Source organism: Schistocerca gregaria, chromosome 1 (assembly GCF_023897955.1).
Source record: "Schistocerca gregaria isolate iqSchGreg1 chromosome 1, iqSchGreg1.2, whole genome shotgun sequence".
NCBI lineage: Eukaryota > Metazoa > Arthropoda > Insecta > Orthoptera > Acrididae > Schistocerca > Schistocerca gregaria.
The window spans coordinates 757,655,907-757,670,512 of record NC_064920.1 but is presented as its reverse complement, the minus strand read 5'-3'; the positions used below and the strand labels follow the sequence as shown (position 1 = coordinate 757,670,512).

The window sequence follows — 14,606 nt, the reverse complement described above, 5'->3', positions numbered from 1 at the left end:
GATATAATTCAAACTAGCCTACTTTCATTCTTTCTTGGGGAGTCGCGCGGGGTCGCCGGTGTTACTATGGGTGCCTATTCTGTATCTTTCCGCTATTGTGCCGTTTGTTTCGATACTCAATAGCGCCGAACGGTCTAGTACTCGAATTAGAGTCTCTGAGTTATTCAGTATGCATTTCGGTAGCGATACCGTTCGGGCTGTACCGAAGCGCTGTCTGTTCGTGCCTCGCAAGCCAATCAAAAGCAAGCGCTCACAGATCCGCGCGTGCGCACTGCAGCGGGCACAACGCCACGAACACAAAGCGACTAGCAGAGGACTCTGGCGCGCTATTCTTCCAAGTACCGAAAATTGCGTTTACATTGCCATAACACATGATGCCGCATTCCACAGAGCTGACGTACCCGTCTTCATCGCCCTTGCCTTCTCCTCAACAGTATCAGGTGCAGTATATCCATTTCCATAATTCTCAGCTGAAATGCATCAAAATTTTTACAGTTTCTCCGACCACATGTTTCTATGCATGTATAATAACTATAGCGTATTTCACTGTATTCTGCAGATTGTCGTAAAGGCCGCATTGTGTCATCTTATTCTTATTCACACTGACATCGTGTTTTGGATATTACGTTTCGGAAAATGAGTCAGGAATAGTGTGTAGTACCACATTGTATCAATACGTCTATAAAAACACTCGAAAAATTGATTCAGAGAGTTTCAAAGAATACGAAGATAAACAGAATGTGGTTATAACTCGCTCGTAGAAATCCAAATGATTAAGTAGGCCACGTCCCCATATGGTGCGTCAACGATTTGGGTCTTAAAAACAAAACTGAAAAAAAAACGCGTTTTAGAGAGCTCCTGCAGTTCGTCGAAGTTTATAACATGCATCTCATGAATGAAAATGTTTCGTATTTGGTGCTACAGTCTATACGGGAGAGATCTTTCATCTCTATCTACTGTGGTTGAGGATTCGATCGCAGATAAATACTTGTGACAAGCAAGATTATGAAGATGACTGCTGCTAATTACACTCCCAGTAATTTAAGTTGTTCTCTTAGATTCCTGTGTAACCGCATACTCAGAAATCGCTACATATTCGGAAAAATGGTGAATTATTTCTAACAAGAAAAAATATAAAGGTTATTGTCGGTTGTTTCACTCACAGCAATTTCACCTCCAACAATTTCATATTTCGTATTTTAAACACACAGAAATCACGAAATCATTACTGAGGAAGTGCGCTCTTACATGTAAGTAATAACGGATATTGCAGTAAAATCTCAACTTACACTTATAACAATGTCTCAGAACGTGTTTCATATATGAACAGGAAAAAAAATTAGTATAGCATTCCCGCGCTCTAACCACTTGGCCACGCCAAACAACAGACACGCAGTGCCAATTTGTTGCAGTATTCTGGGGAGGAACGTAGGCTGACTTCGTTGCCAAACGGTGCTCCAAAAATTACAAATGCGTGACAGTTTGGAAGGTTTCCAATATCAGGCTTCACATAATTACTTTCCATTGTTACTTGAAAGTTGTAAACACGTTTCGATAATTACTAACTGACCTGTTTGTGGGGAAAAGTACACAAAGGCACAAGTAACGTCAGTTCACACTCATGTAATATACCTAAGCAGAGCCGATGTCTTGATATTTAATTATCTTTAAACTCTTATTTGCATAAAAATAAAACGTATTTTGAGAGAATATTGACCGAAAACTTTTTTTTTGTTGTAATCATTCCCAGTAACAACCTAACCTAACCATATTTCTAACAAAGGAAAATAGTCTGTTAGGAACTCACTTTCCAACTGTATGCGTCCTCTGGTGATTCTTAATAACACAATTACTAAATCCAAAGCTAAAATCGCCAAATATCTTTAAAATAACAAATTATAGGTGTACATAAACTACAGCTCACCGATCGACAGGCCAGACCGAAATCCAAAACCTCGCGGTACAATTGTCGTAAAATCGGTGGGAGGACCGTTCGGTAACAAGTCCCAGAAGTTTACTGAATAGGATATTTCGATAATCACGCACTACCGAGATTAACCTACTACACCGATCGGTATAAACGATACAGAATAGGGCCCTGGACGGGGCAGCGTTATTCGCAGAGGGTGGCCAGATGCCCTTCTGCCGCCATCCGGAAACCCCCGCCAGGATCGAATTCGTGTACCCCAGCAGTCTGCGTCTAGTGTAAGCCATGGAATAGTGCGAACGTTTTCAAATGTCTCCAAGTCGTGTAACTGAGGCAGAACATGGGGACCAGCCGGGTATTCACCTACCAGGATGTGGAAAAACGCCTAAAACCACATCCAGCCTGGCTGGCATACCGGCCATCGTCGTAAACCCGCCGGGCGGATTCGATCCGGAGCCGGTGAACCTACCCGACTCCAGGAAGCAGCGCATTAGCGCTCTCGGCTAGCCTAGCGCGTTAATTCAAGCTCGCTTACATGGATATATAAAACCTACGGCGTAAATTGGCTTAAAATACATAATTTTTTACAAATAGTAAAATACAGGGAGATTTCGTGATGATGTTACAAACTTTCAAGTACGGTGTAGTAAGGTAAATGTATCTAATTGAGGTAAGGGACCCTGGTCCAGAAATGATTGAATCGAAACTTATAAGAGAAAATCATTGTGCTACCTCTCCAGTGGATCTCTTCTACTGCAGGCTCTTCGCTTTCCATATTTTGGGAGGAGGTAGGGTGGGCAAAACTAGAAAAAAAATTCTAGTAAGCATGGGCTCTAAAGCGCATACCTTAAGAGTTATGGGCAATTCTTCAGTAGAAGAGACGTGTTTCACAGTAGAACACATGAACAAGTGTTCGTTGTTCTTGACACATGCACTTTGGAGACCATGTTCACTAGACATTTTATTCTTGTTTTGGTCCATACGTCCTCCACCCAAAATATGGAAGGCGAAGAGCCTGCAGTAGAAGAGATCAACTGTCAGAAATATCAGAACGATTTTCGCTTACAACTGTCGACGCGGTCGAACCCGGACCAGTGTCCTCTGCTTCAGATTGAGACTATACTGTCAGTAACAAAATGTAGCAAACATATTGACAATTTAATGTATTTTCGTGTAGATGTGTTCCATCTTTTCAACTAATTGGAAGCCAGTTTGTTTAATGCCATTCCCGTTTCACTGATTTTGTTTATGAGACAGCTTCATTGGCCTGTAATACATGTTTAATAAATGAACTATGTAGTAGTTACAATTATGTTACTAGGTTACGTTCCCTCACGTTTTTCTCTTGTTTTTAAGGTTAGAAACAACTATTGCAACACAACTTCATCAGGCTAAATTATCCTTTGGTGTCAATTACGATTTCCAGTGTTGCTGATCCATGTGTGTGGTTCAAGAGGTATTTTAGGAAACCTGAATAGTTGAAATCAAACAGGTATTAATTGTTTTTTGTTGCATTTATTCCAAATGACATGTTTCGGGTTCTACCCATCATCAGATTTCCTGGTGTAAACATTATAACAAATAATTAGTTATACTTTTTTTTTCAAACGCGAAATATTGACAAGAAAGTGCAAAATCCAACTAAGTGTCAGAACCAATACATACCACTTCATAGAAAGAAAAAATTTGATCTCATATTCATTACTCACACATTCACGAACAAAAAGGAGTGACATACAATTTAAATTTGGAAAATGGGATTGTTGGTTGTGAGAAGGACTACGAAAAACTGCCTGTTTCAGTGCGCTCCCTCCTGTTAGGTATACCACGCGGTGAAAGAGGGCATTGCGGCTGTGCAAATGTCGCGTGGTTTACGTAGCAAGAGCGAGCGCACTGAAATAACGATTTTCCTTAGGCCTTCTCACGACAAACATTCCCATTTTCCAAGTTTAAATTATATGTCACACCTTTTGGGTCGCGAATGTGTGCTTAAGGAATTAAATGTCACAGTTATTTTTGCTATGAAGTGGTATGTATTGGTTCTGACACTTTCTATTTTGCAGATTCTTCTTAACATTCTGTGCCTTAAAAATCTATAACTAATTATTTCTTATATTGTTTACGCCATGAAATCTGATGATGGTCACAGCACGGAACATCTCATTTGGAATAAATGCACCAAAAAACAACTAGTACCTGTTTGTTTGCGAATACTCAACTTTTCTAAAACCCAGTCAATTAAATTAATGATAATAGTCGCATACTTGTACCGGCAGTTTCAGGCCGACATACGTAGGGAGCTATTTTTACTTGATCCTCATACTCAAGATGGACGATTTCCAAGGTTTTTTTTACCCACATTTACTACTACATCTCAGTTACACTTTCCACTGTGTGCTGAACGTGTGTGTTTACAGTGTGTAGTGTTCCCAACTGTCACTGTGTGTTTACCTTTCGTCTTTTCTCTGTGTTGTGTCTGTAGTTTGATAATTGTTCATATGCTTTGTATGTGTGTGTCTTTTGTTGTGTGTGAATGTTTTTCTGAAAAATAAAATAAAAAATAAAGTGATCGACTATCACATCAATATAAGTAATAACTCACTGATAATGTTATCTACTGAAACAATAACAGATGTATGAAACATAATCAGAATAACTAATTAATGAATCCTCTTTCTCTCTCCCTCTCTGACCTCTCTGACGCACACACACACACACACACACACACACACACACACACACACATATCCAAAAGGACTATTCACACACGCAAATAATAATATATTCACACGTAACACAGTAACATTGTAAATCGTAAGTAACTTCAACGATAATTTAGTCTCATGAAACTTGTGTTGCAATACTTCTTTCTAACCTTAAGAACAAAAGAAAAACACGAGAAAACGTAACACAGTAACTTATTGTAATTACTACGTAGTGCATTACTATATACATAAAAACAAACACATATTAAGGGCCACTGAAGATAATTCATAAACAAATGAAGCGAAACTCGTGTGGCGGAAAACAAATTGCCTTTCATTTAGATGCAAAGGCGGGACGGACATACCTCTATGGACTTTGAAGCAACTAAGGACCGACGGAAAATGTAACAAAATTACAATAATATATTTTATTTGTTGACAATAGTGTGTCACGATGGATTTTACACTAATTGATGCCATGAGTTTTATATAGCCACGGAGCTGTCTTAAATATCTTACGATACTTAATGATGTTCTGATAACTGAAACTGGTCGTGATAAGGAAGTATTTAACATCAGCTCTTGTCGGAGAACTGTGTCGTTTATTAAATATTTACTTGTTATGAAGCTCCACTACAAAAAATATATTTTACTGGCTTAGGGATTGCATAGTAAGCATTCAAAACCTGTAATGGAATTTTCAGTACTGATCCCGACAGAGTTTGATGCGTGGCTTTCCTCCTTCACAATTTATGAATGTGCAAGCCATGTGGGCAATTGTCGTTCACATTTTAACATCAGACCGTAGGCCGTCCCTGTTAATGCGCGTCCCGAGTGCCTGTGTGCTTAGGCCACGGAACTGCGGGCTCGATTCGCGCTCACTTCGATGAGGGAATTAGTCGTATTTCCGTAACAGAGTGAGAGAGACGTGTGGCGACTATACGTACGTGTCAGACTAGCAACGTTTAGTAATGTCGCTCGAACATAAATAAACGAACGTTCGCAATTAAAGACTTATAAGCAACGAAAGATTGAAACGAAATAAAAACAACTACAACAATTAAATGCGTTATAAGAAAAGAGAAATGGCGCTAGCGAACAGAGTAGAGTCTAAGGAATCGAACAATTTTACGACCTCCGTCTGTGTAACGAATGATAATCTTACGAACCGCCGAAAAACTAAGATCTCGTTTGTGACAAATAAACCGCAAGTGTCACTACTACCTGGACACACAGAGCGCGGATGTACGTACGCCACGATGATTAGAACTCCACTGACAACGCAGAGGTCTCAGACACGGCAAACCCATCTGGCTAATATTTCACAGGTCACTTGTGTACAACTTAAAATGAAAAACTCCAAGATATTTTGGCCAAACAGCTCCCCGGTTTTGAGAAAATACCCCTAATGTTAATGACGTGCAATCGACTCAAAATCGACAGGATCGATATATAATTGAAAACTGAGCATTTTCCAACTTACATGGGACCCGCAAACGCATATTTAACTGGAAATCACGGAAATAAACTTTTTCGACTGCCGCTTATGTATCTATAAGGTAAGAGCCGTTCAACGAAAGCGGTGCTGGAGTAACTGTTAAGATGTCTGTCTGTGGAGCAGAGAAGCTGTGTTCGATTCCCAGTTGTATCCTGCAGTTATTTTTATTTGAATTTTTCCCATTTCGAAATTGGTAGGCATAGGAAGGATAACAAGGTAAGTAAATCAATAGAGAATGATAACATCGAAGGCAAATAAATTTCTCAAGCTACTTGGCTTAGTAAAGATTTAAAATTTTTATCATGGTCTATTTACAGAGTCTCTTGCAATCCCTCTGTTGCGCGTCTCTAATTTCCTTCGAACAACCGGATGGATTATGGTCGTCATATAAACATTCGAAGAAAATACACTCGTGGAACCAAGAACATCTAACGATGCAATCTTCACGCAGCTACATCGTTCCTTCCGGAAAATTCGGAGGAAAACAAACTCTGTTTACATTTAAAAATATTTCTTTTTCGGGAATTAATTTTGGTGCATAGCACGCATTCGATAACACTGTCTGAAACATCGGTGCTGAAAACTGATCATCAATTACGCTGCGAATCGTTGTTACATCCGCTTGGTTGTGCAATTCCCGCTGGGTTGCCAGAAGCAGACTGTTACTTTGAAGCCTCGAAATAAAGTTTTTTACGTCATATGGCTGGAATACAGGTATTACTTCTATCGTAAAAGTAGGTTGATCCTCGTCGTCTATAAACATGCTGTCATGTATGACGGTGTTGGTTTGTCACCCTTGGAATCCAATATCAGACAAAACTTGTTGCCAGAAATGTATGGTTTTAAAGTATTCTCAAGATGTGCTTTGTAAATTGACGTCTCCTATTTCCCTGATTCGGAGCAAGTGAAGTAAACTTTTTTAACGAATGGGTTGAACGATTCACTTCTTCTATGCCCCGAATACCAAATTACTCCTTATTTTGTTACAAGCACGAAAACTTTTAGCAATAATTTTCCAGACGCTTCGATGGAATATAACGACGTGTACGAAAGCGTTATTTTATTTATACTACCAGCCGCGATTGAGGTTAGTTTTTCAAACCTTATGCGATAACGTGCGTCGGATGCTCGTCTTTGCAGCAGTCTTACTCGGAACTTGTTTTTACATAATGAGACCTAAAATTTTAAGTCTTTACTAATCCAAGTCTTTGAGAAATATATTTTGCTACTTTGTTACTATTTCTTATTGCTTTACTTAGCTTATTAATCGTCCTATTCCTCCAGTTTCTGTACGGAAACAACATAAAAGGAAAAAAAAGGAAAAATTTAACTTCAGAATGCAACTGGGAATTGTACACAGGTTCTCTGCTTCCATGCTTCCGTTTGACAGTGTGTAGCTTATGATATAAGCTGCAGTCGAAAAAGTTCCTTCCCTCATTTTCTAGGAAAATATGCGTACGCGAACCTCATATTCGTCGATGAAAAATACTCAGTTTTAAATTATCTCTCGGACCCGTCAATTCTGAGTCGATTGTGTGTCATGACTTTAGGGTTGGTTTTCTCACGAACGGATGGGGGAGGGGAGGGGGTGGTTGTTAAGCCAAAATGTTTTAGTGTCTTTCATTACTGGTTCTGCACAAGCGAGCAAATATGAGCCGAATCGTTTGGCCGCGCCTGAGGCCCTGCCCTTGCGAGAGACAGACCCGAATGGGAGCGCGAGCACGAGTCACATCGACAATGGGGTGCGGTATGCGAATAGTGGACTGAAAGAGCTTACGAGTGAGTGTATACTTTTTACCACGTGCCTGTGTAAATTAAGACATACTGGTGCGTAAGGAACGTCCGACGGGCCGTTTCAGCTGTACGCCTCTTTTCACTTTTCTGCACGAATCTACATTTTTTCGAGAAAAGAATGTTTCTGTAGTTAGTCGGTTGGTTACGCATTAGCATCTTCATAGATCATAATTGCGATCCCCTGCTACGATGTGAATGAAGTAAATTTTAGCAGTATGTCAGCCGAAAATGTGACAACGTGCTGAAAATTTATAAAATTGTTTTAGGCTGGTCTTACACACATACACACACACATACACACGCATTCCGTTATTACTCCTTCAGAAATTATGCTGTGGATTACAAGTAGCTCTCAAGATGACATGATTTAATTTTATGTTAGGAAGTAATTTTATTGTCTCCTAGGTTCTCAAGTCAATGGGTAAACGGTCAAAGATTTTTATGCACCACTGCCTCATTCTTTTCTCTAGAGAAATAGGCTGCTATTCATCAACTTCTTTTTTACATTCTGTATCATGTAAACAGACAGGAATTTCATTAACTTGTTTTGTTAGTCGCCTAACATTTTGATGCATCAAAAGTAAGCTTATTAAAAACAAGATTTTTTGTGTGTGACCCTTCACTTATCTCGACCTCATTTCAAGCATACTGTCTGCATGAGGTATTTAACCCAAAAAGGCGACGCACAAAATTATATTGGGAGACCAAGTATTGATTCTAATAAGAAGGTTTAAGCGGATGTAGGTTATACATAGGTACACAGAATGAACAGATTTTCGCAGGATATTTGGTAAACCCCCGTCTCCAGTTTTGTAAAGGCCTCGTCGCAACTGCTGTGAAGGCCGAGTTGACACTGTTGTTACGGTAGGCCGAGTTTGTGAATTTGTGAAATGGATTCTGGTACAGTACGCTGCTAAGAAAATTTCTCCCTGCCACTATTACACAGCCATGCCCCAGGTCAGGTAACAGGTTAGGAGAATGAAAGTTCAACAACAGTCCAACAATTTAGTAACAAACTCACACAAAATGGTTCAAATGGCTCTGAGCACTATGGGACTCAACTGCTGTGGTCATCAGTCCCCTAGAACTTAGAACTACTTAAACCTAACTAACCTAAGGACATCACACACATCCATGCCCGAGGCAGGATTCTAACCTGTGACCGTAGCAGTCGCACGGTTCCGGACTGCGCGCCTAGAACCGCGAGACCACCGCGGCCGGCCAAAGTCACACAAATGAGTTAAAAAGGTTTAATTATCTTTGTGACTTGTTGAATAATGAAGTATGCAACACTGCATGTAATATAACACAAAAAGGCCATCAATGGCTGAATGCAAATAATCGTAGGTAAACTTCACTGTACACAGCAAATGAAATTTACAAAAACTGTCTGTACGCTTCTAAGAGTTCACTAAACGATGTTCCCTGTGTAAGTCGACCTTCGACAATGATGTATAACGAAGTGGGTGAGAACTGATCTTCTATCTTCCGAGTACGGTTCTGTCCATTGACGTCTAGTCATTGGTTCATTGGCGCATTGTACTCGGCCGGCAACTGGCCGACGCGAAGTCGGTATCTTCATCCTTAGCGCCTCCCGTGGCGCTGGTGGAACTCGTGCAAGTGGCGAGTCTCTATGGCACTGGCACAAGCTCGCATTTTTGCATGTGTGGTGTCTCCGAATTTTTTATGTGAAAAGTCTTAAAGGTTCTTAAATGAAGCAAACGTTAGCAGCATTCTAAGTCTTTAGTCTTCATCCATACAGTTTTATTTCTCAACATAATCACCCCAGCGACAAACAAATTTCTCGCAATGGGAGACCAGTTTGTTGAACCTATCACTTTAGAATGTTCGGCTTTGTTTATTATTATTATTATCGTATGCATCAATTACAGTAATACACATGTAGCAAAACAAAGAAATATATATAAAAATGAACATGTGAAATTATATATAGTACACAAGTTTTAAAATGGCTCAGACTACACTCGGATGTTGATGGATTCGACCCAGCGGAGTGCCTCGTGGGACGCTTGATGGAGCTTCTCAATGCCGCCAGCGATTGGACAGTCATTCACAATGTGGCTCATTGTTTGGGTGTCACCACAGACACACACACTGTCACTTGAAAAGCCCCATTTGTGCATGTTGTATTGGCACCTTCCCTTTTCAGTCCGATATCTGTTTAACTGCACTCCCTTGGTTGGTGGAAGCCTGGAACTGGAACTGTTGGATTGTCTACAAGTTCGTGGTTTCGGTTTCTTGTAGCTTGCCATTCACGTTTCCACTCTGCGTCCTGGTCGAATCCTGTGGATAGCATTTGGACTCCCATTTCATATGCTGGTCCTCTAGATTTGAGGCATTTCCTGGGCAGTGATAGCAAATCGTCATGAAGAAGGATCGAGTTGTTTTCAGAAACTTGCTCAAAGAGGTTGTAAAGAGCAGCCTTTCGACGCAGGTCTGGTGGACAGATGTTTGAAAGCGCTGGTAGCTAGCAAGTAGATATAGACTGGACTGTAGCACTAATTACTCTCATTACTGAGTTCAATTGAACGTCTACTTTCGCTACGTGGATGCTTTGGAGCTTTGTTGACGGAGCCACACTCTCACCTCTGCTTGCACTTCTTCAACACTGTCAGAGTGAACTCCTCAAAGGTGTTCTTTAAGTTTTGGAGACAGAAGAAAATCGGATGGGGCCAAGTCGGGACTGTATGAAGGATGATCGATGACAGTGAAACCTAACACGACGGATTATTGCAGATGTTGCAGCACTCTTGTGTGGTCTGGCGTTGTCATGCTGAAGGAGAGCGTGCTCCATGTGTGGACGAACTCTTCGAATTGAAAACTCGATTGCAACACGCTGTTTCTCACGCACCGACATAGTTACGTTACACACCACCATGTTACGCGCTACAATTCAGAGACCTCTATCAGCAGACGGCTGAAAATATGTAGATATGAAGAAGAAATATGCTGAATGTTAAATGACGTTTATTTTATTTAAAAAGCTTCAAGAGTTTTCACAAAAAAATTTGGAGGCGTTATCTTTCAGCACACCCTCGTAGCTATGACAAGAATACGTGGGATAAGTTGGTGGTAAAATTTGATTTTTCAGTTCTTATGACCACTTATGACTCTTTATGACTCACTGCATCAGAGATTTTGATGTACTTCATGTAGATGCCCAAGTTAACAAACTTTTTGATATCAGTTGTTATTAGAGGTGGACAAGTATCACTCTGATGAGCCGAAACATTAAGAACACACCTACAGATTTACATCAATGTGGAGTGCATGGCAGAATGTATGTCTGCCAGTTATTAGGGCGTTCCCCTGTTTCATTCACGTATGGAACGCGAGTAGAATGTTTGTGCGTGGTGTAATTAATCTAATCTTGTTTTCACGATTGCTATGAGATTGATAAGTAGGGGCCTGTAGTGTGACCACCTGCTTAATGGTGTATAGATCCACATTGGAATGCTACGCAGAAGTGCTATTGCGTGGCATCGTTTCGACAAGTCCTTGGTAGGTTTTCTGATGACCAAGACATCAAAGTGAGTTAACCATCACATTCCTATCCTCTGAAAGATACCATTACCATTCTGGAAGACATTAAGCGTGAAGAGATGTAGATAATCTCCAATAATGTTCACGTGGTCCATAGCTGTCCTGATGCCTTCGATTACTACCACAAGTCCCATGGCAGCCCAGGTGAATGTCACCCATTGGCCTGCGTGCTTGAACACGATTCGTGTTTCATTCCACCAGGCAACACGTTTTCACTGATCCACAAATCTCCAAGATCCAGTCTCCACTGCAGTCGTAACTGACGATACTGCTGGGTAAACATCAGAACACGTAGGGGTCGCCTGCTGCGGACGTATTCAACAGTTTCCTGTTAACGATGTGCTCCAAATCTCTTGTGCGTTTTATTTTATTCTGGCGTCAGATCTGCCACAGCTCGCCGCCTACCCCTCTTTACAGAGTGGGCAAGCCTCCGATCTCGACATTCCTTGCCCTTTCTTCGTGGTTTCACCACCCTGCAACCACTTTCCATAGATGTTCATGACTCTAGCACACGAACGGCTGATTAGCTTCGACGTTGCAGAGATTTTCGTTCCAGCATTCCGGGTCAGAACAATCTGCGTTTTGTCACATATTCTTATTTCAGTGGATTTTCTCATTTGCTACATAAACCGTTACTAGAATGATTCTCCATTCGTTTCTGTTCCACTCACATACTTTCCTTACCGTGCTGCGAATCTGCAATGCCTCCAGGTAGCACTAAACCCCCCACTTCGGCTCATTCGGCTCATCAGTAAAAATAAGGTACAACAAAATAAAACTTGTAAAATTCACTGTTATACGAGTACTAAGCCTATTTATAATTTGAACTGTTTTTCTCTAAAATATCATCTCTTCAAAATTGTTGTGGAGAATTTTCAACTGGGTCCACTGTGAATGCGGAAATGCTCATATTTATCTCAATGGTAAATAGTGAGTATTTGACTTATAATTATTTTACTGTGTAGGAGTATTGCTAGTGACTACCTGCGTTAAGACAAAAGCTTACTTTAAAATGTTATGAAACTCTCTCTTAAATAGAGTGGCATATGCTAAAGTCAGAACACTTACAAAGAAGATAAGCGTACTCAATGATATGGACAGATAGTCGAAAGTGGAAATAGGTAAGCGTAAAATGTCTATAAATTGTTTTTAAAGAAAGATATGATTACCAGTTATTACATGCTACAACACACTCATTTTATTAAATTTAATTCTGCAAAAAAAAGAATTGCATTAGCGCACAGTATATTAATATCAAATTATTCAACAAATCATCATAAAATGTACAGTAGACTGTATACCTGTACTAAATGTAGATTCTTCCTGGAAATAATATATGGATAGATATTTCCAATATTCAGGTAATATCATTCATTAATGGCATCAAGTCGTATTGTTTCTGTTAAAGCCTTTAGTTCATTACAGACTGTTGCATTCAGGTGTATCTTAAATGTTTTTCTACCATGATGTGGATCGTTTTAGTAATTTGTTCTCCTAATTTGTAATTTAACTTAGAACTCTTTTTTAACATACTATTTGCTTACAGTTATCATTGGATTCATATTGATATTTTATTAAATTTGTGAAATCATTTATGAATGTGACAGTAAATAAAAGGAAAAGTCGTGAAATGTGTTTACAATGTGGTTCTTTGACAATTGGTAAGAAAATTTTGCTGATAAAAATGAAGGCTCATAGAAAATGTTAAAAAAGTTTTCTGTCAGATTTCGGATTTTGTTTACTCCAAGAAGAGGTCACAAATGTTTAATTCTTGAATGTCAACAATTAAACACTTAAAATTGTATTAGAATGATAAGTCTTTTAAATTGTAATACATATTTTTAGCCAGAGATACATTAATGTACATATGTCCTTCAGATCAATATTATATTTCTGCATTGTAAATAATACTTGCTAAACTTAAACACAGTTGCACAGCACTTGAAGTGGAATTTTTCTGCAACAAACACGTAAATACAATACCTTGATCTTGTTTATATTTATATGTCTGACAAATTATAAGATATCTGTGTAACCCTTTCATGGTTGATGGACCAAATATCTGCCACTAAAGTAGTACATAGAATTCAATATTGGGATATCTATAGCCCACATCAGTCTAATGCCACCTTCTACCTAGAAGCTTCAGGAACCTGTGGCTGTACACAAGGCTGTGAATGATCAAACATGATGGTGAGTGTTCACAGCTGGCACAGTGCAACTCTTTCAAATTGTATTTTATGAGTGTTATACGTCATAGACAGAGATCACAAACATTACTGCATTCCCTAGTAATTCTGGTGATTTGTACATAATTTGTATTTAGTGGGACATATATGCCCCAGCAAATTTTGTAGAACGTAAAAACATCATTTGTCTGTCACATATGTCAAAGCTATATTGAAATTTTATGTTAAAAATTCATGTTCTACATTTGATGTTTTTCATTATCAAGAGAATAAATGTTTAGGTACTGGTATGTTATACTTTCCCAATATTTTAATCCTGATAAAATGACTCTAGAAATAGAAAATGGACTCTGAAAATCCTACATTGACATAAAAACATAGACCTTGTTAGGATCATGGGACACATTGCAAGACATCAAATGAGCTCTGAAGCACAATTGCGTAAACAATTTGTGCACTCTGCCGGGCCTGCGTGAGTCAGACAACTCCCATGCACTTAAGTACTTTTTAAGATTGTACACAATCGAAATGATAATTATTTTATAGATAAATGATGATTAAAATGATGTTTTAAACCCAAGTAACTGGGTTATGATGTCAGTACTCCTGAATTTACAATACCTAAAATGGAATGGGAAAGAATTTATAAGTGCTTAAATAAAATTCAGTGTCCAGAAAAATTACACATTTATTTTCTTCATATGTAAAGTCTAATGGAATGAAGAAATTATGGCACTAAGAAACATCGATTCAGTTTGTTATTACAGTGTAGGAGTGACAAGACTGTGCTGGTAATGGACGTGCAAATGGATAATATCATACTGGATTTAAAAGAAAAATATAATTTACCACTAGTTACTAGTTGCATGAGTCGTTATGTGAATCTGACTATGATATTATGCCTTGTACAAGACATCATACTTCGCCCA

General features: G+C 39.2%; 1 protein-coding gene across 1 annotated transcript in view; it reads right to left on the bottom strand.

Annotated features, from left to right (window-relative positions):
• Positions 1 to 354: 354 nt before the first annotated feature.
• LOC126272944 (uncharacterized) overlaps positions 355 to 14,606 on the bottom strand; it is a 135,339-nt gene continuing 121,087 nt past the window's right edge. Inside the window, exon 6 of the mRNA XM_049976285.1 lies at positions 355 to 470. Within this exon, the coding sequence (XP_049832242.1) occupies positions 355 to 470 (116 nt within the window). The remainder of the gene's footprint in view (positions 471 to 14,606) is intronic.